The 25,819-nt window shown below is 44.7% G+C and overlaps 1 protein-coding gene across 1 annotated transcript in view; it reads left to right on the forward strand.

The window, feature by feature from the left end:
• Nucleotides 1–5,854: 5,854 nt before the first annotated feature.
• The window catches only part of CDK15 (cyclin dependent kinase 15), a 73,685-nt gene continuing 53,720 nt past the window's right edge, over nt 5,855–25,819 (forward strand). Inside the window, 9 exon segments of the mRNA XM_081890096.1 lie at nt 5,855–6,234; nt 6,237–6,362; nt 6,830–6,979; nt 8,372–8,469; nt 10,870–10,949; nt 14,809–14,903; nt 18,494–18,556; nt 19,700–19,823; nt 24,275–24,395. Of these exon segments, the coding sequence (XP_081746222.1) occupies nt 6,151–6,234; nt 6,237–6,362; nt 6,830–6,979; nt 8,372–8,469; nt 10,870–10,949; nt 14,809–14,903; nt 18,494–18,556; nt 19,700–19,823; nt 24,275–24,395 (941 nt within the window). The 5' untranslated portion in view covers nt 5,855–6,150.

The following is a 25,819-nucleotide window of genomic DNA, read 5'->3' on the forward strand; positions in this document are numbered from 1 at the left end:
ACACACACACACAGATATTTTATACGCACATGTGAGGTGAATGCATTAGCTATTGCAGGGGGTTGAGATAGATGGCCCTTGGGCATAGCTGTCAACTTTTCCCTTTTCTTGCGAGGAATCCTATTCGGAATAAGGGAATTTCCCTTAAAAAAGGGAAACGTTGACAGCTATGCCCTTGGAGTCCCTCCCAACTCGACCATTCTATTATCCAGTGCTGGATTTACGTAAAAGTTTAACAAGGTATAGTTTAGGGCCCCCCAAAAAATTGAAGGGAAAAACAACAACAACTGGATGTACATTTCCAAAATATAAGATAGAAAACAAATAAAATAAAACATATACAGCACCAGTGTTTTGTGTTGTGTAGGTTCCTATGATGTAAGTAATGCCTGCTAGCTTGCTCCCTAAAATAGCACTCATTTCTATATATATAGGTTGCCTACACTGCATGGACTGGTTGCATGGCAACATGTGCAAATGGCTTTAGATACCTGTTAGGTCCATACATGCCCAAAGATTAAGGCATTCTGAGAGATGATCTACAGTGGTGCCCCGCAAGACGAATGCCTCGCAAGACGGAAAACCCGCTAGAGGAAAGGGTTTTCCGTTTTGGAGGTGCTTCGCAAAACAAATTTCCTATGGGCTTGCTTCACAAGACGAAAATGTCTTGCAAGTTCCTGCGGGTTTTTTTCCTCCCCCCCTTTTTCCCAAGCCGCTAAGCTGCTTAACAGCTGATCCGCTAAGCCGCTTATCAGCTAAGCCGCTAAGCCGTTTATCAGCTGATCCGCTAAACTGCTAATAGCGCTAAGCCACTAATGGGCTTGCTTCGCAAGACGAAAAAACCGCAAGACGAAAATACAGTGGTGCCCCGCAAGACGAATGCCTCGCAAGACGAAAAACCCGCAAGACGAAAGGGTTTTTCGGTTTTTGCGACGCTTCGCTAGACGATTTTCCTTATGGGCTTGCTTCGCAAGACGAAAGCCCATAGGGAAATCTCCGGGGACCTCTTTTAAATGCTGGCGGTGGGGAGCAAAGCCTTTCCCCCCCCTCCAGACTTCAGAAGAGGTCCAGGAAGGCCGGCGGGGGCGAAAGGCTTTGCTCCCCACCGCCAGCATTTTAAAAGCGGTCCGGGATAGCAGGGAAGCGCTTCCCGCTATCCCGGACGGCTTTTGAAGGCAGGCGGGGGGGAGCAAAGACTTTTGCCCCCCGCCAGCCTTCGGAAGAGGTCCAGGACCTCTTCCGAAGGCGGGCGGGGGGCAAAAGTCTTTGTCCCCCCTGCCTGCCTAACCGGGGGCTTTTAAATCGCCCTGGGACTGTCCGGGGCGATTTAAAAGCCCCCGGACGGCTTTTGAAGGCAGGCGGGGGGGAGCAAAGACTTTTGCCCCCCGCCAGCCTTCAGAAGAGGTCCAGGACCTCTTCTGAAGGCGGGCGGGGGGCAAAAGTCTTTGTCCCCCCTGCCTGCCTTTCCGGGAGAGCGGGAAGGCAGCGCTGCGTTTTCCGCTCTCCCGGGAAGGCAGGCAGGGGGGAGCAAAGACTTTTGCCCCCCGCCAGCCTTCAGAAGAGGTCGGGGGACAGACTGTCCCCGGACCTGGTCTGAAGGCGGTTTCCATAGGAACGCATTAATTGATTTTTAATGCATTCCTATGGGAAACCGTGCTTCGCAAGACGAAAAACTCGCAAGACGAAAAGACTTGCGGAACGAATTAATTTCGTCTTGCGAGGCACCACTGTACTTGCGGAATGGATTCTTTTTGTCTTGCGAGGCACCACTGTATAATGAAATGAAAAGGGTATTTAAATATACCTTTTTGAAGAAACCAGGGGCCTTTCTCCTGGGCATGGTCAGCCAATTGGTGCCAAAGAAAGATAGAACGTTTTTTATGTACGCCACAACAGCATCAAGAATACTTATTGCAAAGTATTGGAAGATGCAAGATCTACCCACCAGGGAAGAATGGCAGATGAAGGTGATGGACTACATGGAAATGGCGGAAATGACTGGCAGAATCCGAGACCAGGGAGAAGAGTCGATGGAAGAAGATTGGAAAAAAATTAAAGTATATTTTAAAAAGTACTGTAAAATTAATGAATGTTAGAAAGATGCTGGAATGAACCTACATGGTCTTAGCAGAAAGGTTATAAAGAATTAAGTTAAAATGGATTGTTAATGGGTTAAAGTGTAAAATTTAAGTTTAAATTGCGTTAAGATAAATTATGGAATAAAATCTAAGAAAGAGGGAAAGGACTTGCTGAAACAATTATGAATTAAGAATACAAAAAGGGAGGCGTGAGGAAGTCATGGAAATAAGTAAATGAAAGATAAAAATATGAAAATATTGGATGTTATTGTTTTTAAATGTTATTGTTTAACTGTATTGTTTTTGGGTTTTCTTTTTTTTTCTTTTTCTTTTTTCTCTTTTTTTTAGCATTGTATTTTTCTGTACTTTTGATTATTATTGTGTTTTTCTTTCTCTGTAATTGTTAAACTTTAATAAATATCTTTTTAAAAAAAAATAGATACCTGTTAGGTCCATAAATTACCATATAGCATATATTCAACACAGAAAAGAGCTCTCAGCGTTGAATTGCAGGGTCTGAATGCAATTCAGGGGTCTCAGCTAAAGCAACCAGGGCAAATGGCCACCCAACCTCTGCTTTAAAAGCTCCAAGGAAGGAAGAGTCCACCACCTCTAACCGCTCTTAGTGTCAGAAAGTCCTTCCTGATGTTTAGTCTGAATCTCCTTTCTCGTAACTTGAAGGCACTGGGTTCGAATCCTACCCTCCGGATGTCGGGAGCAGGTGGCACTGTGGTCTAAACCACTGAGCCTCTTGGGCTTGACGATCGGAAGGTCGGCGGTTCAAATCCCCGCGACGGGATGAGCTCCCGTTGCTCAGTCCCAGCTTCTGCCAACCTAGCAGTTCGAAAGCACACCAGTGCAAGTAGATAAATAGGTACCGCTGCGGTGGGAAGGTAAATGGCGTTTCCGTGTGCTCTGGTTTCCGTCACAGTGTTCCATTGCTCCAGAAGCGGTTTAGACAGTGTTACGGTAAAAATCTGGGTACGAGGCTGCTCAGCCACCCAGCTCGTCGGACTAAGTCTGCGGGTCCCTGCAGAGGAAAATGAGCTCAGCCGGAGACAGGAGCAAGCTGCAGAAGATCCACGTTTATTGCGCAACAGGTTCAAGGCGAGATTGAACAGTGAGAAAGGGGTGACATAAACTTTTAAAACTTCCCTCCATGTCCCAGAATACAGTGCAAAATACATCCCAGTTACATCATGAATACATCAAAGAGAGGTTGGGTTACACAGATTACATCATGAATACATTAAGAAGAGGTTGGGTTACACAGGATTAACATATGGAGGAGGGAGGGGGGAATATGCAGAGCTGGAGATATGCGCAGATAAGCACATCCTGATGAGAAGACAATGGTCCATGTACTGGCATTTCCTGGAGGAAAGGCTTGGCAGAGTGATTTGACAGGATTAGGGTCTTGACACCTTGCATGAGGGATTATGGAGGACAGGGGAGGTGTGATGGAGTCCTAGAGAAATTGAGCAAATTGGCACATTGATTTTCTATGAATTTTATAGATTTTCGTCCCTTTTGACATTGACAATTGGAAATAAATTGATATATTGTAGCGAAGAAGAAGGTGAAGAAGACATGCCCCCCCTTCCGTATCAGTAGGAAAGCTGTCTGTGGACAAATGCCGGCTCCCTCGACCTGAAAGCGAGATGAGCACCGCAACCCCATAGTCGCCTTTGACTGGGCTTAATCGTCCAGAGGTTCTTTACCTTACCCAACCCCCTGAAGCAGGGGAAAGAAAGCTGGCCGCAGAACCCACCTGGGCACTGTGCTGAACACCAAAGAGTCCTGAGTTCAGAGTTGAAAACCATTGAAGCAGTCAGAGTTGAGGCACTGCTTTGAAGAAGCCCAGATTTAAAACTAACTTTAAACAAAGGGTGCAGTAAGCCAGGAGTGTGAAGCTGGCACTGACTCAGAAACCGAGTTTGGGGAATCCCAGCAGCAGGTGACTGACTTTTAAAAACACCACCTGCTCCACCAACTCAGCGTCTTAAGTGGTTGTGATAGGTGAAATTATAACTACCCATCTTCAAAAACACCCTCTCACTTGGGATTTTGGTCAGTATGCAAGACAGCAGCTTGTGGGTAACCTAACCTAGGTCCTAGCACACGTGGCTTCAGGCTATCGAGTAGGCCAAAGGATCGTTCACTGTCTCTGGCAGGTAGTGAACCACAATAAATTCAAGTGCTATCCTGTGTGGAATCTACATACACATAAAAATAAAAAGTTCTGAATATCTTTTTTAAAAAAAGTTTTTAAAAATACATTGAATTTTCCATAAGGTTCACCATCACCATTTGGTGTTTACTTGTATATTAACAACAACAACAACAACAACAACAACAACAACAACAACAACAACTAATAATAATAATAATAATAATAATAATAATAATAATAATAATAATAATAATAATTTATTTTTTATACCCCACCCATCTGGCTGAGTTTCCCCAGCCACTCTGGGCAGCTTCCAATCAAGTGTTAAAAACAATACAGCATTAAATATAAAAAAATTCCCTAAACAAGGCTGCCTTCAGATGTCTTTTAAAAAGAAGATAGCTGCTTATTTCCTTCACATCTGAAGGGAGGGTGTTCCACAGGGCGGGTGCCACTACCAAGAAGGCCCTCTGTCTGGTTCCCTATAACCTCACTTCTCGCAATGAGGGAACCAGCAGAAGGCCCTCGGTGCTGGACCTCAGTGTCCGGGCTGAACGATGGGGGTGGAGATGCTCCTTCGGGTATACAGGACCGAGGCTGTTTAGGGCTTTAAAGGTCAGCACCAACACTTTGAATTGTGCTCGGAAACGTACTGGGAGCCAATGCAGATCTGTCAGGGCCAGTGTTATGTGGTCCCGGCGCCACTCCCAGTCACCAGTCTAGCTGCCGCATTCTGGATTAATTGCAGTTTCCGGGTCACCTTCAAAGGTAGCCCCACATAGAGCGCATTGCAGTAGTCCAAGCGGGAGATAACCAGAGCATGCACCACTCTGGCGAGGCAATCTGCAGGCAGGTAGGGTCCCAGCCCGCGTAACAGATGGAGCTGATAAACAGCCGCCCTGGACACAGAATTGACCTGCACTTCCATGGACAGCTGTGAGTCCAAAATGACTCCCAGGCTGCGCACCTGGTCCTTCACGGGCACAGTTACCCCATTCAGGACCAGGGAGTCCTCCACACCCACCCGCCCCCTGTCCCCCCAAAACAGTACTTCTCTCTTGTCAGGATTCAACCTCAATCAGTTAGCCGCCATCCATCCTCTTTAAGTGCAATATTCCTTTTTTTAAAAAAAAAAAGCTTTGTGAAAATTCATCAGCATTTTAGTATGAGTCTCTCCTAAAATACACATTTTTTGTATGAAATTCTAGCCAATATACACATTGTTGCAAAATGGTTTCCCCCCAATTAAAAAGTGCATTATGTGTTATTTTCACAAATATATGCATTTTTATACACACTTCACTCAAGTGTATGCATTTTTGTACACATTTATACACTGCAGCATTTGAAAGACTACAGATTTCAAATAATGGCTTTACAGTGGTACCTCGGGTTACAGACGCTTCAGGTTACATACGCTTCAGGTTACAGACTCTGCTAACCCAGAAATATTACCCTGGGTTAAGAACTTTGCTTCAGGATGAGAACAGAAATTGTGCTCCGGCGGCACGGCGGCAGCAGGAAGCCCCATTAGCTAAAGTGGTGCTTCTGGTTAAGAACAGTTTCAGGTTAAGAACGGACCTCCGGAACGAATTAAATATGTAACCAGAAGTACCACTGTAACAGGAAAATGCAATAGAAAATGTGGGACAACACTTGCTTTGACATGTTGACAAACACAAATGCTTAATAAATAGCTGGTGTTTAATTTTGTTGCAAACAGATCAATAATAAGTAGATCACCTGGAAATTACCTGAGCATGCCCGCTTTCAGAAGCCATGTTTATTAAATCAAGAGAGCTGCACAAAGAATGAATTTGACAAACTGGGTGGTAGGTGGGAGAAAAAGGGTTTCTGAAGTCATGAGACCAATTGTGGCGGAGACCTTATGCAAGTCATATGAACATTCATGCCTTTCCAAGCTCTGGCAAACTGAAGGGGAAACAGATAACAAGAGAAAGGAATAAAATCAAACCGTCGGAAGACAGGAGAACATGGGAGAGGTACTATGCGGAAATGCTTTCAAGTCTAATTGCAGATGTTGCCATGAAGAGATAGAAGACTCATCGCAAGACACTATTCAGCCTAATGGAGCAGATTGTGTTTTGAAGGTAAGTGGTATTCCAGCCAGGCTTTGGAGTTACATATAAGGGAGAAGGAAAAAGGGGTCATATTTTCTATGGGATGTATACGGAAATCTCTGGAGTAGAGTCTCACGGTACACCCATTAAAATGAATTGATCCAAGTTTATTTCTTTCACATTTTTAAATACCATCTGTTTATATTATAAAAACCCCTCAAAGTGGTTAGGGTTAGTAATCATTTTTAATGGCTCTACTCTGAGTAGGACTTCCAATAGCAATAACCCTATGTAACTGTGTTACAAAACAAGCATGAAGGAAAGCAAGATAATGCAAATTCATTGGCTTGACTAATAACCGTCAACTTACGTGCATTCTACTCAACATAACCACGTATGCACACAGCACCAGTGTAAGAAATTGTGAAGAAAAGAAAGATGTGGGCAAGAATATTTATATTTGGGTGCCTTATCTCTTGCCTTTTTGCCTTGGCCAGGCGAGACAGCCAGACAAGATGCCAAAGCCAATGGATTCAACACAGCCACAGTGGTTCCAGACACTTCCGGTCCAAAAAGCTGGAAGACGACGGCAACGCCGTCTCAGTGATCCTTCTCAGGAGCTGGATTTTGCTGCGAGGTTCCAGTGGGTAAGCTTGCATAAAGTGATTAATAAAAGGCATTTATCGTCATGTATGCGTTTAAAGGTAAAGGTAAGGGATGCGGGTGGCGCTGTGGGTTAAACCACAGAGCCTAGGACTTGCCAATCAGAAGGTCGGTGGTTCGAATCCCCGCCACGGGGTGAGCTCCCATTGCTCGGTCCCTGCTCCTGCCAACCTAGCAGTTCGAAAGCACATCAAAGTGCAAGTAGATAAATAGGTACCACTCAGGTGGGAAGGTAAACAGCGTTTCCGTGCATTGCTCTGGTTCTCCAGAAGCGGCTTAGTCATGCTGGCCACATGACCCGGAAGCTGTACGCCGGCTTCCTCGGCCAATAAAGCAAGATGAGCGCCGCAACCCCAGAGTCGGTCACGACTGGACCTAATGGTCAGGGGTCCCTTTACCTTTACTTTATGCGTTTAAAGGTAAAGGTAAGGGACGCGGGTGGCGCTGTGGGTTAAACCACAGAGCCTAGGTATTGCCGATCAGAAGGTCACTGGTTCAAATCCCCACAATGGGGTGAGCTCCCATTGCTCGGTCCCTGCTCCTAGCCAACCTAGCAGTTTGAAAGCACGTCAAAGTGCAAGTAGATAAATAGGTACCACTCTGGCGGGAAGGTAAACGGCATTTCCGTGCGCTGCTCTGGTTCGCCAGAAGCGGCTTAGTCATGCTGGCTACATGACCTGGAAGCTGTACGCCGGCTCCCTTGGCCAATAAAGCAAGACGAGCGCCGCAACCCCAGAGTTGGTCACGACTTGACCTAATGGTCAGGGGTCCCTTTACCTTTACCTTTATGCGTTTAAATGTGCAGTCCAACCCATTGTAAATATATTTGACAAAAAATGTAATAGATGAGCCAATGATGATCACAGAATCATAGAAATGTAGAGTTGGATGGGACCCCAAAGGTCATCCAGTCCAGCCCCCTGCAATGCAGGAATCTCAACTAAAGCATCAATGGAAAATGGCCATCCAACCTCTGCTAAAAACCTCCAAGAAAGGACAGTCCACAACCTCCCGAGACAAACCATTCCACTGTCAAACAGCTCTTACTGTCACTTGTTGGTGACATGCAAGTCAGACTGTGTTCGTTCCCGGCCATCTTGAATCCCATCACCTCTCTTTTTGGAAACGAACAGCTGTGGATTGTTCCACATCATTTAATCAGCTGAAGATCAGCTGCTTATCCAGTTTGTCTGATGAATAATTTTGGGTAACTTCAAAAGCGTGTTCACTTCAATACCATACCAAATTCATCCAGTAATAAGTATCATCCGTTTTCCATTCATTGACAATATAGCCTGTGTTTCTGCTGGGTTTGAAACTCCTTGGTTAAATCTAGTATTGAATACAGGCTTTCTCTGTCCTCACCCTCATCTAAGCAAAGAAGAGGTCTCCCGTTTGGAAATGCTTCATCCTACCTGAATCTGGAAAAGCTGAGTGGGAGTTCTCATTCCACAGTATACAAAGGAATCAGCAGGTGAGTGGTATTTACAGGGTAAACCTTGGGTACTCTTGCATTAGTTGAACCTATAATGATTAAAATGTATCAGATTAATTGAGCACCATCAACTTAAGCATCACATGATAGATGAAGCATTCCAAGAAACATTCCAGAATGCAAAGAAAATGTTTGCAGAGGAAATGAAAAGTCTGACATTTGTGCGTCTGTTCTAGGCTATAAAAAAGGTAGCTTGAAATAGTCATACTGAAGATAAGTGGTTTTGGGTCTAATTTTAGGCATTTGTAAACATTTGACACGGGTGGCGCTGTGGGTTAAACCACAGAGCCTAGGACTTGCCGATCAGAAGGTCGGCGGTTCGAATCCCTGTGATGGGGTGAGCTCCCGTTGCTCGGTCCCTGCTCCTGCCAACCTAGCAGTTTGAAAGCACATCAAAGTGCAAGTAGATAAATAGGGACCGCTCCGGCGGGAAGGTAAACGGCGTTTCTGTGCACTGCTCTGGTTCGCCAGAAGCGGCTTAGTCATGCTGGCCACATGACCCGGAAGCTGTACACCGGCTCCCTCGGCCAATAAAGCAAGATGAGCGCCACAACCCCAGAGTCAGCCACAACTGGACCTAATGGTCAGGGGTCACATTACCTTTTTAAACATTTGCAAAATGTTTTCTGAATGTTTATTTTATTTTTGTAATATTTTTTTTAAAAGTTTTCTTACACAATTATCTGAATATGATGCGTACGGCAAAGTTTGCCTGACCTGGATTAGAGGACATGTTTCAACTGCAGACACTGGGAGGGAAGATTTGTTTGTGAGTTGAAGGTGGCACATAGACAAAGGTGTACCAGCTGGGCCATCAGGGCAATGCTTTGGAGCAAAAGTCCACACACACACACACACACACACACACACACACACACACATGGCAATTGCAGCAGGGCTGATGACATATATTTTGAATTAAAGGAAGTAATGCACATGACCATATGGAGAATTCTCACCCTCTACAAATAATAATAATAATAATAAAGTAGAGACATCACCTTGCCAACAAAGGTCCGTATAGTAAAAGCTATGGTTTTCCCAGTAGTGATGTATGGAAGTGAAAGCTGGACCATAAAGAAGGCTGATCGCCAAAGAATTGATGCTTTTGAATTATGGTGCTGGAGGAGACTCTTGAGAGTCCCATGGACTGCAAGAAGATCAAACTGATCCATTCTGAAGGAAATCAGCCCTGAGTGCTCACTGGAAGGACAGATCCTGAAGCTAAGGCTCCAATACATTGGCCACCTCATGAGAAGAGAAGACTCCCTGGAAAAGACCCTGATGTTGGGAAAGATTGAGGGCACAAGGAGAAGGGGACGACAGAGGACGAGATGGTTGGACAGTATTCTCGAAGCTACCAGCATGAGTTTGACCAAACTGCGGGAGGCAGTGGAAGACAGAAGTGCCTGGCGTGCTCTGGTCCATGGGGTCACGAAGAGTCGGACACGACTAAATGACTAAACAACAACAACAAATAAGACCATTAAGATCAGGCTGTAACATTACCTAACAGAATCACTGTTTAACTCCACTGCTTCCCTGCTGGAAAACTGTGGATGTATGTTATTAAAGCACATATAAATATATTGGGCAACCATTAAAAGCAATGGGTGCTCCATGCAGGTACTGTTTCATGTGTCTGTAAAACTACATGTCATATAATACTATATTACCACAATGTGGAGAACAGGGGAAAGTTTTTTATCCTGTATTCTCCAAAATCGCAGAACATTGGATTGCGGGAGAAGTTTGATTCAATTCGCATTTAAAGGCCAACCAACCTAAATCACACTTTCTGAAATAATACATGAACCAAAATGCAGCCGTCCTTCAAAATTTGCACTTTCAGTGCATCTATCAGTAGAGGTAGCTTGCAAAAATGAAGAATATTAAACAAAATTGCTTTGCAGAAAAATGTTTCTGTTAGAAGAAATTTGCATTAAAATGTTGTTGAGTTTCCATGACTTCTTTTGCAATAATAATTGGAAACTGGTATGAGAAATGTGGACCTCCTGCAAAACTCTACAAAAGAGTAAAACAACTTTTAATTAATGGCAACACAACAGCATCATATTTCCCTGACACTGATTGTTCTTTTTCTTTCCTCTTTCTATTATTTTAAATTTTATTCATTGTTTTTTGGTTACAGGTATACCAAATACACCATTCTGTTTATGTCAAATTAAATAAAAAGAATTTTTAAAAAATGTTACACGCATTAGTATGTAATGCACAACTTGCTTCGTCAATGGTACTAAATCAGTTGACTGAACTAAACCAGTGGCTGAACTAGGTTGAAGCAGTTTTCTGTGTGCCTTAAATAGTGGATCCAGTTGTTATGACCAGGGTTTCATCAGCTGTGCTCTGTCCCTTTAGGATATATGGACAGCTAGTAGCTTTGAAAGTCATCAGCCTGAAGACTGAGGAAGGAGTCCCTTGTACAACCATAAGAGAAGGTAAGAGCCCTACAATATAGGAACTAATAAAAGTGAGTCTACATACATGCAGAGTACTAGTTCCTTGCCTCCAAACTATCTCATCTAGCATTGCCATGCTGCCTCAGGCATCTGATTTGGGGTGTGGGGGGAGAGAGAGATGCATGTGGGATTTTCTGTCTCAGGTGCCTAAATAATCCTCATCAGCAGTACTATGCACCTTGACTTTAGGAGAGGAAACAATTTCCTGCTGTCTCTCAGGCAGGAAATTATATCTGGCAATTCCTGGCACAGACATACAATTAAGGAGGGCTCCTACCATAAATGGGATGCGGGTGGGGCTGTAGGTTAAACCACAGAGTCTAGGACTTGCCCATCAGAAGGTCGGCGGTTTGAATCCCTGCGACAAGCAGTTCAAAAGAACGTCAAAGTGCAAGTAGATAAATAGGTACTGCTGCAGTGGGAAGGTAAATGGCGTTTCCATGCGCTGCTCTGGTTCACCAGAAGCGGCTTAGTCATGCTGGCCACATGACCCGGAAGCTGTACGCCGGCTCCCTCGGCCAATAAAGTGAGATGAGCGCCGCAACCCCAGAGTCGGCCAGGACTGGACCTAATGGTCAGGGGTCCCTTTACCTTTACCTAGCATAAATGACAATAGTATATTCCAGGGACGTCCAACACCCAAGAGACTGCAATCTACTCACATGATTATAATCTGTTTCAGGTCAAGGTTGTTGACCTGATGTCACGTTTTAGGGAGGAACAACCCACTTTTTGGAGGGAGGGTCAAGTCATAGGGAATATCCGTTTATTTAGGGGTTTGGGTAAAATAAAATAAAAAAACACTCACAAACAGATAGGTAATGACAGTCTGTTACGCAGAGGAAACTCCAGCTTCCGCTCTTGCAATCTAGACAATGGGGTGAGGGGACAGGGCTGGCTGGAGGAACCAGCGATCTACCGTGATCTACCTTAACCTCCCAGGGATCTACCAGTCGATCCCAATCGACCTGTTGAACATCCCTGGTATATTCTCACTAGAAGTGACTGGAGCTGCTTTGGAATTCTAAGAAACCAAAGAAATTGCAAGTTAAAAGGTAAAGGTAAAGGACCCCTGGCAGTTCAGTCCAGTCACGAACGACTCTGGGGTTGCGGCACTCATCTCGCTTTACTGGCTGAGGGATCTGGCTTTCATCCGCAGACAGTTTTTACGGGCAATGGGGCCAGTATGACTAAGCCACTTCCGGCGAAACCAGAGCAGCGCACAGAAACGCCGTTTACCTTCCCACTGGAGTGGTACCTATTTATCTATGTGCTTTCGAACTGCTAGGTTGGCAAGAACTGGGACCGAACAACAGGAGCTCACCCCGTCATCACAGGGATTCGAACCACCGAAATTGCAAGTTACTCAAGGGCAAAAAGTTACTCTTTTTGTTGATGTGGTGCCAATACCTATTTTGAGAGTGTCCTCCCGCCATCATTGTTTTCGTTGATCTTGTACTGGGCAAAATGTCTGGAGGTTTCTTGGTGTCTCTGATTTGATGCATTAGATTAAGATTTTAATTATTGCCTTCAGCCCTTTAGATGCTCCCACTGATATAACATCGAAAAGCAGCTTGTTTAATTTTCCATTAAGACTGTTGCTTTAGTCTGCCTGTGAGTCCCAGTGGAAACATATTATTTTCCCTTCTAAGGGGCAGATAAACAATTTAATGCCAGCCTCTAGAAAGAGCAAGTCCTGCAGAAATAATTTCTCATGGTGCTCCTAATTTTTTGTTCTTTCCCCCGCTCAGCTCTGCATTTCCTAATAGGGGTGAGCAAAAAAAAAAAAAGATCAAGATTGACAGTTAGATCTCTGGGGGATTTAACAATAGTCACAATTGAAAAAGGTTTTCTTTTTCTTTTCTAAATTTAGTTACTGTGATTTTAAAAGTTTGTGGGGAGGGAGAAAGGACTTACAGTGGATTTTTGTGTGAACTGTGGAAGGGTTATCTGTTCAGTTGAAGTTCTGAACATGTATCTCTGGCATATACTATGAGCACATACTAAGAGGCACTCAGTTTCTAGGTATATGACACCTAACCACTATTTTGCACCTGTCTCCATTTGTGGATCTTGGGGTGCTAGTGAAAAAGCAAGGTATAGAGATCCCACAACAAGTCTGAAGTCTGCCCACCCCCTTCCTAACTCATCCTGAATGAAATTGTGCATTGGGATAAATGAAAAAGACTAGATTTTGTCCAGCTAAGTCAGTGTTTCCCAAACTCAGGGTTTCCAGCTGTTTTGGACCACAACTCCCATCATCCCTTGCTAGCAAGACCAGTGGTCAGGGATGATGGGAGTTGTAGTCCAATAAACAGCTGGAGACCCAAGTCTGGGAATCACTGAGCTAAGTCATACTCAGAACAGAGGCAGTGCAATCCACAGACTTTTAAATCACGATGATTAACAATTTCATCGCTTTTAGTGGCTCTTCCTTGAGTATGACTTGGGTATGTACACCTTGGTGCAGGCATGGCCAAACTTTGCCCTCCAGCTGTTTTGGGACTACAACTCCCATCATCCATAGCTAGCAGGACCAGTGGTCAGGGATGATGGGAATTGTATTCTCAAAACATCTGGAGGGCCAAGTGGCTTGAAATGCTGTGTTTCATGACAAATTTTTAGAGTTGTTCACATCAGAGAGGGGGCAATGATGTCTTCACCTAATGTACATGGCCTTTATGGTTTCTGTCATCTGTGCTTGCACGAGGACTGTCAATGTATGCTCACATTATGCTCTTACTCTCATGGGATTGAAATGTGTCTGAGAAAAAAAACCACATATTTCAAAAAACTACAGGACTGATATAGATTGTGGCATTCTGTGAATAAGGCTTCAAAAATTCCCACATTTGCTTGAATGTAATGCACACCTTTATTGGCCAAATTACATCGCAAAAATTAGGGTGCGCATTAGGTTTGATGGCACATTTACATTCGCCAGGAAAAGCTTTCTGGGTTTTGAGGTTTTGAAAATTGAGGTGTGCATTAGATTCGATGGCGCATTTGTTGTTGTTTAGCCGTTTAGTCGTGTCCGACTCTTCGTGACCCAATGGACCAGAGCACGCCAGGCACTCCTGTCTTCCACTGCCTCCCGCAGTTTGGTCAAACTCATGTTCATAGCTTCGAGAACACTATCCAACCATCTCGGCCTCTGTCGTCCCCTTCTCCTTGTGCCCTCAATCTTTCCCAACATCTGGGTCTTTTCCAGGGAGTCTTCTCTTCTCAGGAGGTGGCCAAAGTAGTGGAGCCTCAGCTTCGGGATCTGTCCTTCCAGTGAGCACTCAGTGAGCTGATTTCCTTAAGAATGGATAGGTTTGATCTTTTTGCAGTCCATGGGACTCTCAAGAGTCTCCTCCAGCACCAGAATTCAAAAGCATCAATTCCTCGGTGATCAGCCTTCGTAGATTTGCATAAATATGGTAGGAGTGGGAATGTGCTAGATGTGGAATAAGCAGCAATGTGAACATATCCAGAGTCGCATACAACCCTAAATTAGTAGGAGAGGGTAGTGTTCTTTTATGCCAGCATCTGGGGCTTTGCCCTGTGCTGTCATTGAGAGAGCCCAAAATCTAGGCTGTTTTGGCATCTTGGTGCACCTCTAATGAGAAAAGCATGGTGGGAAAGGTTTCTAATTTTAACTGTTCTATCGTTTCTGAGGCAGTCCTTCTGTTTAAGAAGGACGCAAAATGGGACCAGCTCCTGCTCAAAATTCCAGGTGTGGGAATGTTGGGTAGTTGTATTTGACAAGGCAACCTTGCCTTGCTTTCTGTGCTGTTAAATTGTTTCCCCCCCTCGCAGACAGCAGGCTGACCCCTATTTATGTGTCCTTCTTTAGCATCTCTCCTCAAGAGCTTGAAGCATGCCAATATTGTGCTCCTTCATGACATCATACAGACCAAGGAGACCCTGACATTAGTCTTTGAGTATTTGGTGAGTTGATTTTATTTAGGATTTGTGAGCTTTCTCACGAGCCAGTAAACAAACACTGGGTCTTATTTTTGCAGTGCTACAAAGCATTTTATAGCAATGCGTAAGAGTCCATCGTGGTGACATATGTTTCTGGCTTGCTTTCCCTAATTGCCTTTGAGAGTTATCTTCTCAGATCCCTAACTTCTCTTAAGTAACAGCTGTGTTTTAAAAACATGCTTCATTTGCAGAAAAGCTGGCAGGAACTGATTACTCTTGCAACTGCCATGACAACAGACTCATAAAACCACTGGTTTGTTCGTTCACAAGCACACATGCAAAAACCTTTCCCTCCCTCACCATTTGAGTAATGATCCTTGTAAAAGCAGCACAAGCAGAGAAATACAGTGGTACCTCGGGTTGCGGATGCTTCAGGTTACAGACGCTTCAAGTAACAGGTTACAGACTCCGCTAATCCTGAAATAGTACCTTGAGTTAAGAACTTTGCTTCAGGATGAGAACAGAAATCGTGCAGCAGCGGCGCGGCGGCACCAGGAGGCCCCATTAGCTAAAGTGGTATCTCAGGTAATAAATAATAATAATAATAATAATAATAATAATAATAATAATAATAATAATTTATTTGTACCCCGCCCATCTGGCTGGGTTTCCCCAGCCACTCTGGGCGGCTTCCAACAAAGACAAAAAATACACTAAAATGTCACATAACTTCCCTAAACAGGGTTGCCTTCAGATGTCTTCTGAATGTCAGGTAGTTGTTTATCTCTTTGACATCTGATGGGAGGGAGGTTAAGAACAGTTTCAGGTTAAAAAGAGAACGAATTAAGTTCTTAACCCGAGGTACCACTGTAAAGTCATCAAGCTGTAAAGGTAAAGGGACCCCTGACCATTAGGTCCAGTCGTGACCGTCTCTGGGGTTGCGGCACTCATCTCGCTTTATTGGCTGAGGGAGCTGGCGTACAGCTTCTGGGTCATGTGGCCAGCATGACTAAGCCGCTTCTGGCAAACCAGAGCAGCGCACGGAAACGCCGTTTACCTTCCCGCCGAAGTGGTACCTATTTATCTACTTGCACTTTGACGTGCTTTCGAACTGCTAGGTTGGCAGGAGCAGGGACCGAGCAATGGGAGCTCACCCCGTCACGGGGATTTGAACTGCCGACCTTCCGATTGGCAAGCCCTAGGCTCTGTGGTTTAACCCACAGTGAGGTATATGTAAATTCTCCTACCTTCTGTGTACAATCTTCTGGTGATACTCTGACAAACCTTTTGCGGGTTTCATTCAGGCATGGTGTGGGGACCCTGAATTCTTCAAATGTTGTTGGCTAGTTCTCTCTTCAGCCCCAGCCAGCAAGGCCTATAGTCAAGGATGATGAGAACTGTTGTCCAGGAGCATATGTAATGCCACGGGTTTCCCATTCTTGCATTAATCCTACAGAAGGAAGTGCAACCTCCATTAAGAACAGGCCAAACAAATGGCAAGACTTTTATATGCCCAAAGATGGAAAAACTCATTATTACCAACAGCGGAGGAATGCCAGTTAAAATTAATGGACTTAGCTGAGGTGCTGAAATTGACAAGCTTAATCAGAGAAAAGTCATTGTTAACATTTACTAAGGATTAGCAGACTTTTTGCATGAAAAAGAAAAAGAAATAAAGACATTTGGATTTGAGGATTGAAGAGAACAATCAATAGAAAGTGGCTTTATTAGGATGTGGAGTGGATGACATGAATAATGCTTATATATAGCAGTGAGGCAAAGAATCAAAAGTTCTTCAGTTCTTAACTTTCTTCCTCTCTTGATTCTGGATTGTTTTATTGATGTTTTAATATGCTGTAAACCACTTTGAGATTTTTATTTAGAAATATAAAGCGGTATAATAATAATAATAATAATAATAATAATAATAATAAATAAATAAATAAATAAAAGATCTATTTCTCTCCCTTTATATCTATCTCTTTCTTTTCACCTTTCTCCTCTTTTCTTCTTTTTGCCTTTAAATTAACATTTTAGTTTGGACAAAAAAAGGATATTTGATAATAATCTTTGTATTTTTATTTCTAAACCCTAATAAAAATGTATTTTAAAAAGAAGAAGAACAGGCCAAACAACACCTCCACAGCCAGAAGGGCCACCTACCAGCAGCCTCCATAGTGTCTGGATTCTGCATCAATTTCTTAGCTCTCATCTTAATCTTCTGTTGTCTCCAGACATAGCTTTTAATTATCAAAATTGCAGAAGGCAGAGAAGGGAAATGTTCCTTCCCCTGCTGAGATCCTGTAGAAACATCTCATCTGAAGCTAATATTTGTACTGGAACGACATGTACACATACACTGGCTCAGAGGAGAGATTTTCCTCAGGACCTCAGCAGGGGCGGAAAGGGTTAAATGACCCCTCCCTGGTTGTTCTCATTCCGCTGATTGTCAGCCGCTCTCCAGCAGATGCAATTTGCCCTTTTAAAAGACTCCTACATCATGACAGTATTGCAGCCCATGTTAATGTACGGTACTTTATATATTGTGACGCGGGGGGCACTGTGACGCGGGTGGCAATGTGGTTTAAACCACAGAGCCTAGGTCTTGCTGATCTGAAGGTCGGTGGTTCAAATCCCTGTGACGGGGTGAGCTCCTGTTGCTCGGTCCCTGCTCCTAGCCAACCTAGCAGTTCGAAAGCACATCAAAGTGCAAGTAGATAAATAGGTGCCGCTCCGGCAGGAAGGTAAACGGCATTTCCGTGCGCTGCTCTGGTTCACCAGAAGCGGCTTAGTCATGCTGGCCACATGACCCGGAAGCTGTACGCCGGCTCCCTCGGCCAATAAAGCGAGATGAGCGCCGTAGCCCCAGAGTTGGCCACGACTGGACCTAATGGTCAGGGGTCCCTTTATCTTTTTATATTGTGATATCTTGCTCGCATGGTTGACACACTTTTAAATGGCTGTGTGTTGAAAGTAAAGATGGATTCAGATCATGTTCTTTTGGCTCAGCATAGTACAAGGAACTGGCATCAATTGGTGTAGCATCGTATTTTTGACTCTATAAGACGCACCAGACCATAAGGTGCACCTAGTTTTTGGAGGAGGAAAACAAGAAAAAATATATTCTGAATCCCAGAAGCCAGAGCAGCAAGAGGGATCTGGCTTCTAGGATAGCCTCTGGCTGTTCTGGCTTCTGGGATAGCCATGTGAAGCCACTTCAGGGCAGCGGGATGAAGGCTCCCCCTGCCTGGAAGAGGCTGCCGCAGCTAAGGCAGAAGAGAGGTGCTTCGCTGAAGGGGCGCTGCACAGCTCTCCCTCTCTGCGCAGCGCCATTTGCTCCATTAGACACACTCACATTTCCCCTTACTTTTTAAGAGGGAAAAAGTGTGTCTTATGGAGCGCAAAATACGGTATCTGTGTGTCCCCAAGGCACACACAAAGCTCCAGGACGAGAGTTTCCATCTCCCCATACAATGTCCTACTAGTTTCATCAACAAGGGGCTGGCGGGAGGCTAGTGCAAAGCACACAACATGTGGTTGCATGGATTTTGCAGAAAGTATCCAAGAAAATTGGGTTCACCGCCCTCAGTTCCATTTCCTGTCTATTTATTTAGCACACAGACTTGGCACAGTACATGTCCCAGCATCCCGGTGGGCTTCGTCTTTATAATGTTAAGGTAAGTTCTTGAAGAAAAATGTACTGTTCTTAAGTGTGCAACAGTTCAATCCTATGCATGTCTACTCAGAAGTAAGTCCCATTGGGTTCAATAGGAGGCGCTCCCAGGTGAGTAGACATGGGATTATAGATCATATACCAAGAGCAGCTCTGGTTATTGGATAGATTGTTTCACTGAACTGAGGAGACCTGGGACTCAGCTACACAGGTCAATTATAACATTAAAAATGTGGCACCAGATGGCGCTGTAGCGCAGCAATCCAAAGTCAATGGTAAATTGCATTGTGAGCTACTGTATATATATTTTCATTGCATTTTTTAAATATCTGTGTAGATCCAGCCTTGGTTCAAATCTCTGGTTGGTTGGTTGGTTGGTTGGTTGGTTGGTTGGTTGGTTAGTTGGCTATATATTTATTTTACAGTTTCTGTCCTGCTTCTAAGCCCATGCATGGGTGCTCAAAAATTATCAGTTGCAATAAAAAGAGGTTTGGTTTCTTCTTCTTCTTCTTCTTCTTCTTCTTCTTCTTCTTCTTCTTCTTCTTCTTCTTCTTCTTCTTCAGTTCCATTCATACATAAATACAACTACAAAGCTCATTTAGCAAGTCTCTCTCTTGCAGCTGTACCTATCTTGCAGAGGTCTTGCAATAAGTGAGACCTTGAAATGTTTTTTTTTGAAACTGTAGACAGGTATGTCCATTGGTACCAAACGTAAATAATTTGATTTGCTCTGAAGCAAAGTACCCCATAATAGTCTATTGCCTCAGCCTGTGCTGTTGATTATAAGTAGCTTTCAAGGGTTTTATGTACAGTGGTACCTCGGGTTAAGTACTTAATTCGTTCCGGAGGTCCGTTCTTAACCTGAAACTGTTCTTAACCTGAAGCACCACTTTAGCTAATGGGACCTCCTGCTGCCGCTGCACTGCTGCTGCACGATTTCTGTTCTCATCCTGAAACAAAGTTCTTAATCCGAGGTAATATTTCTGGGTTAGCAGAGTCTGTAACCTGAAGCGTATGTAACCCGAAGCATATGTAACTGTACCACTGTATTTGCTTACTTTTCTATCAAGGGTTTATTCTTTTGCTTGAAATGCCGCAGTAAAACTGATCAGTCATGAACCAATTATGTCCTGTTTCTGTCTGCCAGCTCTTTATGTTCCAGCTTCTGCGAGCCTTGGCTTTCATCCACGAACACTGCATCCTTCACCGGGACCTGAAACCTCAGAACCTCCTCCTCAGTTGCCTGGGAGAGCTTAAGCTAGCTGATTTTGGTAAGCCATCATAGTCAGACTGCTGGACAATAGCCTGACCTTCTGGCAAAGTCAAAACAAAAAAAAATCCTTCCAGTAGCACCTTAAAGACCAACTAAGTCAGTTCTTGGTATGAGCTTTCGTGTGCATGCACACTTCTTCTGGCAAAGGCCAGCTTTCCCATCTTTGACAGGTTTTTTTTGCTTTCACTGATCTTTTGGAGGAGCACATTGCTGTACAGTGTCTTTTGTCATTATCCCTCTCCTACGTATAACATAAAATAAACAAAGAATTTATAAATTTATATCCCTGGATGAAACCAATTGACTTCAAATGAGAATTCTCTCCAGCTCCATAGGGAACGCATACCTGCCAACAGTTGAAAATTAAAAGTAAGGGACAGAGATCCATAGTTCATTGGCAGGGCATATTGTACAGCCATCAGCATTGCTTTCAATACTAAGGTTAAAAATTGCCTTTTTGTATGTATGGAATAGCCCTTGGTGAAAACAGTTGACTTTAACTCACACAGACATGACACATCTTGTGTGCGTGTTCTTGCAATTGCTTGTTTCATTTATTGCAATTATTTATTTCATTGGCATCTGTTTGGCTACATTTTCATAGCTGGCCTTGCATCTTGGGTTTCCATCTTTGCACAGGGACGAGTTGGTTTCTGGAGAGGGCATTAATGTAAAATCTACACTTGTAGGAAAGTAGCATAAAATAAATGTAATAAATTTAGCTCCCTAACTAATAAGAGTTAAATGAGTCTGCTGTTCCATGTACAGAGACCCTTGGGCTCTTTGTACTGCTGTGGCAATTATGTACACTTTAAGGCCCCTTCATGTAATGTCCTTCTCTATTAAAATGGCTCAGAGACATCCAGAATGTTCAAACTGAACCATAACATTGGGCACTTAAACTCCCGGTAATGAACCAATTAAGTGGCAGCACTCGGAAATAATCTACTTTAATGCCCATGAAGCTACTGGGGGAAATTATCTTAAATCCAAGTGCTTTGACTTAAGCTGAATTGAGGAGTTGGGGTTGGCTGCTCACTTTATATTGACACTAGTGGGAAGTTCTGCCCAGGAATTTGAAGAACCCCCCCCCCAACCCAGTGATTTTAAAATAGATGTTGTAATTTGTAAGCTTGGACCCGTCACGCTAACAATTGGGTGAAGTCACACCAAAGTCATGTTTTGGTTCGCCATTTTAATTCAAAATGGCGCCTTGTATCCAAATGTTGATGAAGGCTGCTGCCCTCATTTTGGGAACCCTTTGGCGATGATATCTCAAGGGGCGGCTGAACGCCTAGTGATCAAACAGACAAACCATTTTATTTCCAAAATCCACAGTAGATGAGTTAGCTGTTGGAACCTCCATACAACCGAGCTGAAATGGCTCTCCTCCTCGTCGTATCTTCGGAGTCCATCTAGGCTCTCCTCCAAAGGTGATTAACGACCTAAGCCTTTGAATGAGGCTTCAGGCACGCTCCCCATTACACAGAGTACCCAGACAGCAGAAGGAGACAGAAATATGTGCTACATTGCTGCTTTTATTTCTAACTATGCCAACAAAGGTCCGTATAGTTAAAGCTATGGTTTTCCCAGTAGTGATGTATGGAAGTGAGAGCTGGACCATAAAGAAGGCTGATTGCTGAAGAACTGATGCTTTTGAATTATGGTGCTGCAGGAGACTCTTGAGAGTCCCATGGACTGCAAGAACATCAAATCTATCCATTCTTAAGGAAATCAGCCCTGAGTGCTCACTGGAAGGACAGATCCTGAAGCTGAGGCTTCAATAATTTGGCCACCTCATGAGAAGAGAAGACTCCCTGGAAAATACCCTGATATTGGGAAATATGGAGGGCACAAGGAGAAGGGGGTGACAGAGGACGAGATGGTTGGATAGTGTTCTCGAAGCTACCAGCATGAGTGTGACCCAACTTCGGAAGGCAGTGGAAGACAGAAGTGCCTGGGGTGCTCTGGTCCATGGGGTCACGAAGAGTCAGACACGACTAAACAACAACAATAATGCAGGACAGAAAAGAACATTTGTCTGCTCTCTGTGAGAGACAGAGAACAACAGGGAACAAAAGAAACAGGAAACCAGTAACCTCAACATCCATCTCCCATCTCCAATGAGACTTCCAACGGTCTGGAATGTCAACAGAGTCTTGTGACTCCAAAAACTGCACAGTGGTGTTTACAGAAATCTAACATCCTCCCCCCTCTGTGAACACCACTGGGCGGTGTGTCAGAACAATCTCAGTACAAACCCAGTTTCTGTACATAGGTACTGTGCTGGTCCCGGGGGGGTGGTTACCGTGCGGCGTGGTCTGACTCCGGTCCTAGGTCGAGGGTATGGAGGCTGTCCGTCAGGGGTGAAGTGAGGTCCAAAGCGAGGAGTCGGGCGTGGTCAGGAACTCTGGCAGGAGAGCAGGTCAGGGTGCTGGCAGGAACAGGTTACCAATGATGTTGCTCCCACACCCTGGGACTGGGCTGGCTGGCCTTTATCTCCTCTGAGGCATAGGGCGGCCCCGGTCCACAGGTGACTCGCCTCTCCTGGCCTGAAGGTGAGCACTCCTCCTGCGAGAACTTAGTTTCCTCCGCCTCTCTGCCCTGAGCCTCTGCAGCTCCGAGAGGCTGGAGGGTTACTAGACCCAGAGGCAACCTCACCTTCCCCTGACAGGGCTGAGAGAGGTGCTTGCGCAAGGGGTCTTCGATCACCTCCAGAGCCAGAGCGGATTCCGCTGGTGTCTGCTCCTGAGGATCCGGCACAGGTGAGGGCCCTTCAGGTTCAAGCCCCAGCCCCGGCTCAGCTGGCCCTGGAGGCGGGGACTCCTGTGCAGGCTGGGATTCCTCAGGTTCAGCCTCTGAATCTGATTCCCAGGCCATCACAGGTACAGTGTTGATCCCTTGGAACAACCTTGGACAATAAATCAGCAGGAATTAGGCTTATGCTCAAACTTGCTGCAGAGGAGAATCTACAGGTTTCTCATCACGATGTGAATACAGTGATGACTTCGGCCAATAAGTGTAAGATACTGAGAGTTTAGTTATTTGGGCCTCTAGGTTATTCAGAAACTGAAAAGCCACCAAAAAGTGGCTGTATGTTCAAGGCTATCCATACTGGGAACTCATTTGATATCATTCACATCAAAAAGATGCGAAATAATAGTAATGGGTTGATGTTGCAGTTAATTGTAAAAGAAAACTTCATAAAGGCGAAAATCCTAATCTTGTCTATTAAGAAGTAACAAAGTGTTGTAGTTGTTTTTTAATTTACTGGGGCTTATCTCCAGGTAGGAATGCAGGAGAAATTTGGCTCTATTTGCATTTAAAGGCTAACCTACCTAATTTTCACTTTCTGAAAAAATGTGTGAACCGAAACAGTCATCCTTCAGAATTCACATTTCTCTGAATTTTGCAATGCAATTCTCCCACTAAGTGACTTCCATAAAAAGGCATGTACTGGGGTAAAGTGTGCATTAAATGTATATATGAGTGAAAATAACATACAGAAATGCATTGCATTAGGGAAAATCACACTATTAAATGTGTTTATTAGGCAAAATTACATGGTAAAACATTAGAAGTTAGTACTAAATTGCTGATGAATGATTTTTCAAAAATTCTGCAAGCTGATGTGGAACTGAATTTGAATAATTAGAAACTGAGAGAAACCAAAATTGACAGGATTGCACATCGCTTAGGATTGCAGCCTAACCTTGATAGAAATGGCTGTGATAGGCCAGGCGTGACTACTGTAATTCGCTCTACGCGGGGCTGCCCTTGAAGCTGTCCCAGAAACTCCAGAGGGTGCAGAATGCTGCAGCGAGGCTCCTCACGGGGTCTCTGCCATGGGAGCATATTCACCCAGTGCTTTTCCAGCTCCACTGACTCTCGGTTGAGTACAGGGTGAGATTTAAGGTGCTGGCTTTGACCTTTAAAGCCCTTCACAGCCCAGGACCCTCATACCTACGGGACCGCCTCTCCTGGTATGCCCCCCGGAGGACCTTAAGGCCCATATATAGCAATACCCTAGAGGTCCCGGGCTCTAAGGAAGTTAGATTAGCCTCAACCAGAACCAGGGCCTTCTCAACACTGGCTCCGGCCTGGTGGAACGCTCTGTCTCTTGAGACCAGGGCCCTGCGGGATCTGATCTCTTTCCGCGGGGCCCCCCCCCTCTTTCTTTTTCCTTTCTCCTCCTATGAAGAGATTGCTCCCTAATTGTTTTAATGTTGTATCTTAATTTTTTAAATTGTATTTTAATCAACTTGTTTTTATTATTGGTTGTTAGCCGCCTTGTTTTTATTATTGGTTGTTAGCAGTCTTGGCTGGGGAGGGTGGGGTATAAATAAATTATTATTATTATTATTATTATTATTATTATTATTATTGCTATAGAGAGTGTATTGGAATTATAATTTCATGCATGGTTTTAAATGACTTGTTTCTTGGCAGGTCTTGCTCGTGCCAAGTCCCTTCCCAGTCAAACATACTCTGCTGAAGTGGTGACATTGGGGTACCGACCCCCTGATGTGCTGCTGGGAGCCACTGACTATTCTGCTGATGTGGATATCTGGTGAGAGCCAGCTGTGGAGATGCTGTAAATCACACTGAGAATAGCAATCTTCCCCTTTCAAGCATATACAGAACGTTGGCAAGGTGCAATAAGAGCACTTTTTGAGACCATCATTATAAATCACTTGAACTACATAAAAATTAAATTTGCAAGCATAATAAAAGGAAGAACTTTCCTTGACTTTCAAGGCTGACACAGAAGTGGGGTGTGTGGAACCTAGATCCCTACCCCCAATCCAACTGATACCACCAATTTCTAGACTTGAATTGGACTTGAGCCCCTATCAGAGTAGATAGGGAGATTCTTCCCTTTTTCTTACTGAGACAGGTCCAGAAGAACATAGAAGCAGAAGTGAGATATTTTACCATGCCCTTGTGTTCATGGTACGCGGGTGGTGCTGTGGGTTAAACCACAGAGCCTAGGACTTGCTGATCAGAAGGTTGGCAGTTCGAATCTCCGCGACGGGGTGAGCTCCTGTTGCTCGGGTCTGCTCCTGCCAACCTAGCAGTTCAAAAGCACATCAAGGTGCAAGTAGATAAATAGGTATCACTCCGGCGGGAAGGTAAACGGCATTTCCGTGCGCTGCTCTGGTTCGCCAGAAGTGGCTTAGTCATGCTGGCCACATGACCCGGAAGCTGTACGCTGGCTCCCTCGGTCAATAAAGCGAGATGAGTGCCGCAACCCCAGAGTCGGTCACGACTGGACCTAATGGTCAGGGGTCCCTTTACCTTTAGGTAAAAGGTAAAGGTACCCCTGCCCGTACAGGCCAGTCTTGGCAGACTCTAGGGTTGTGCGCTCATCTCACTCTATAGGCCAGGAGCCAGCGCTGTCCGGAGACACGTCCGGGTCACATTGCCAGTGTGACAAGCTGCATCTGGCGAGCCAGTGCAGCACACGGAACGCCGTTTACCTTCCCGCTAGTAAGCAGTCCCTATTTATCTACTTGCACCCGGGGATGCTTTCAAACTGCTAGGTTGGCAGGCGCTGGGACCGAACGACGGGAGCGCACCCCGCCGCAGGGATTCGAACCGCCAACCATGCGATCGGCAAGTCCTAGGCGCTGAGGTTTTACCCACAGTGCCACCCTTTACCTTTACCTTTACATAAAAAGTAAATTTGCAAGCATAATAAAAGGAAGAACTTTCCTTGACTTTCAAGGCTGACACAGAAGTGGGGTGTGTGGAACCTAGATCCCTACCCCCAAGCCAACTGATACCACCAATTTCTAGACTTGAATTGGACTTGAGCCCCTATCAGAGTAGATAGGGAGATTCTTCCCTCTCTCTTACCAGTGAGCCAGTGTGGTGTAGTGGTTAAGAGCGGTAGCCACGTAATCTGGGGAACTGGGTTCGCTTCCCCGCTCCTCCACCTGCAGCTGCTGGGTGACCTTGGGTCAGTCACACTTTTCTGAAGTCTCTCAGCCC

This window comes from Podarcis melisellensis (genome assembly GCF_964234715.1).
Source record: "Podarcis melisellensis genome assembly, chromosome: 1".
In the NCBI taxonomy this organism is placed as follows: Eukaryota; Metazoa; Chordata; class Lepidosauria; order Squamata; family Lacertidae; genus Podarcis; species Podarcis melisellensis.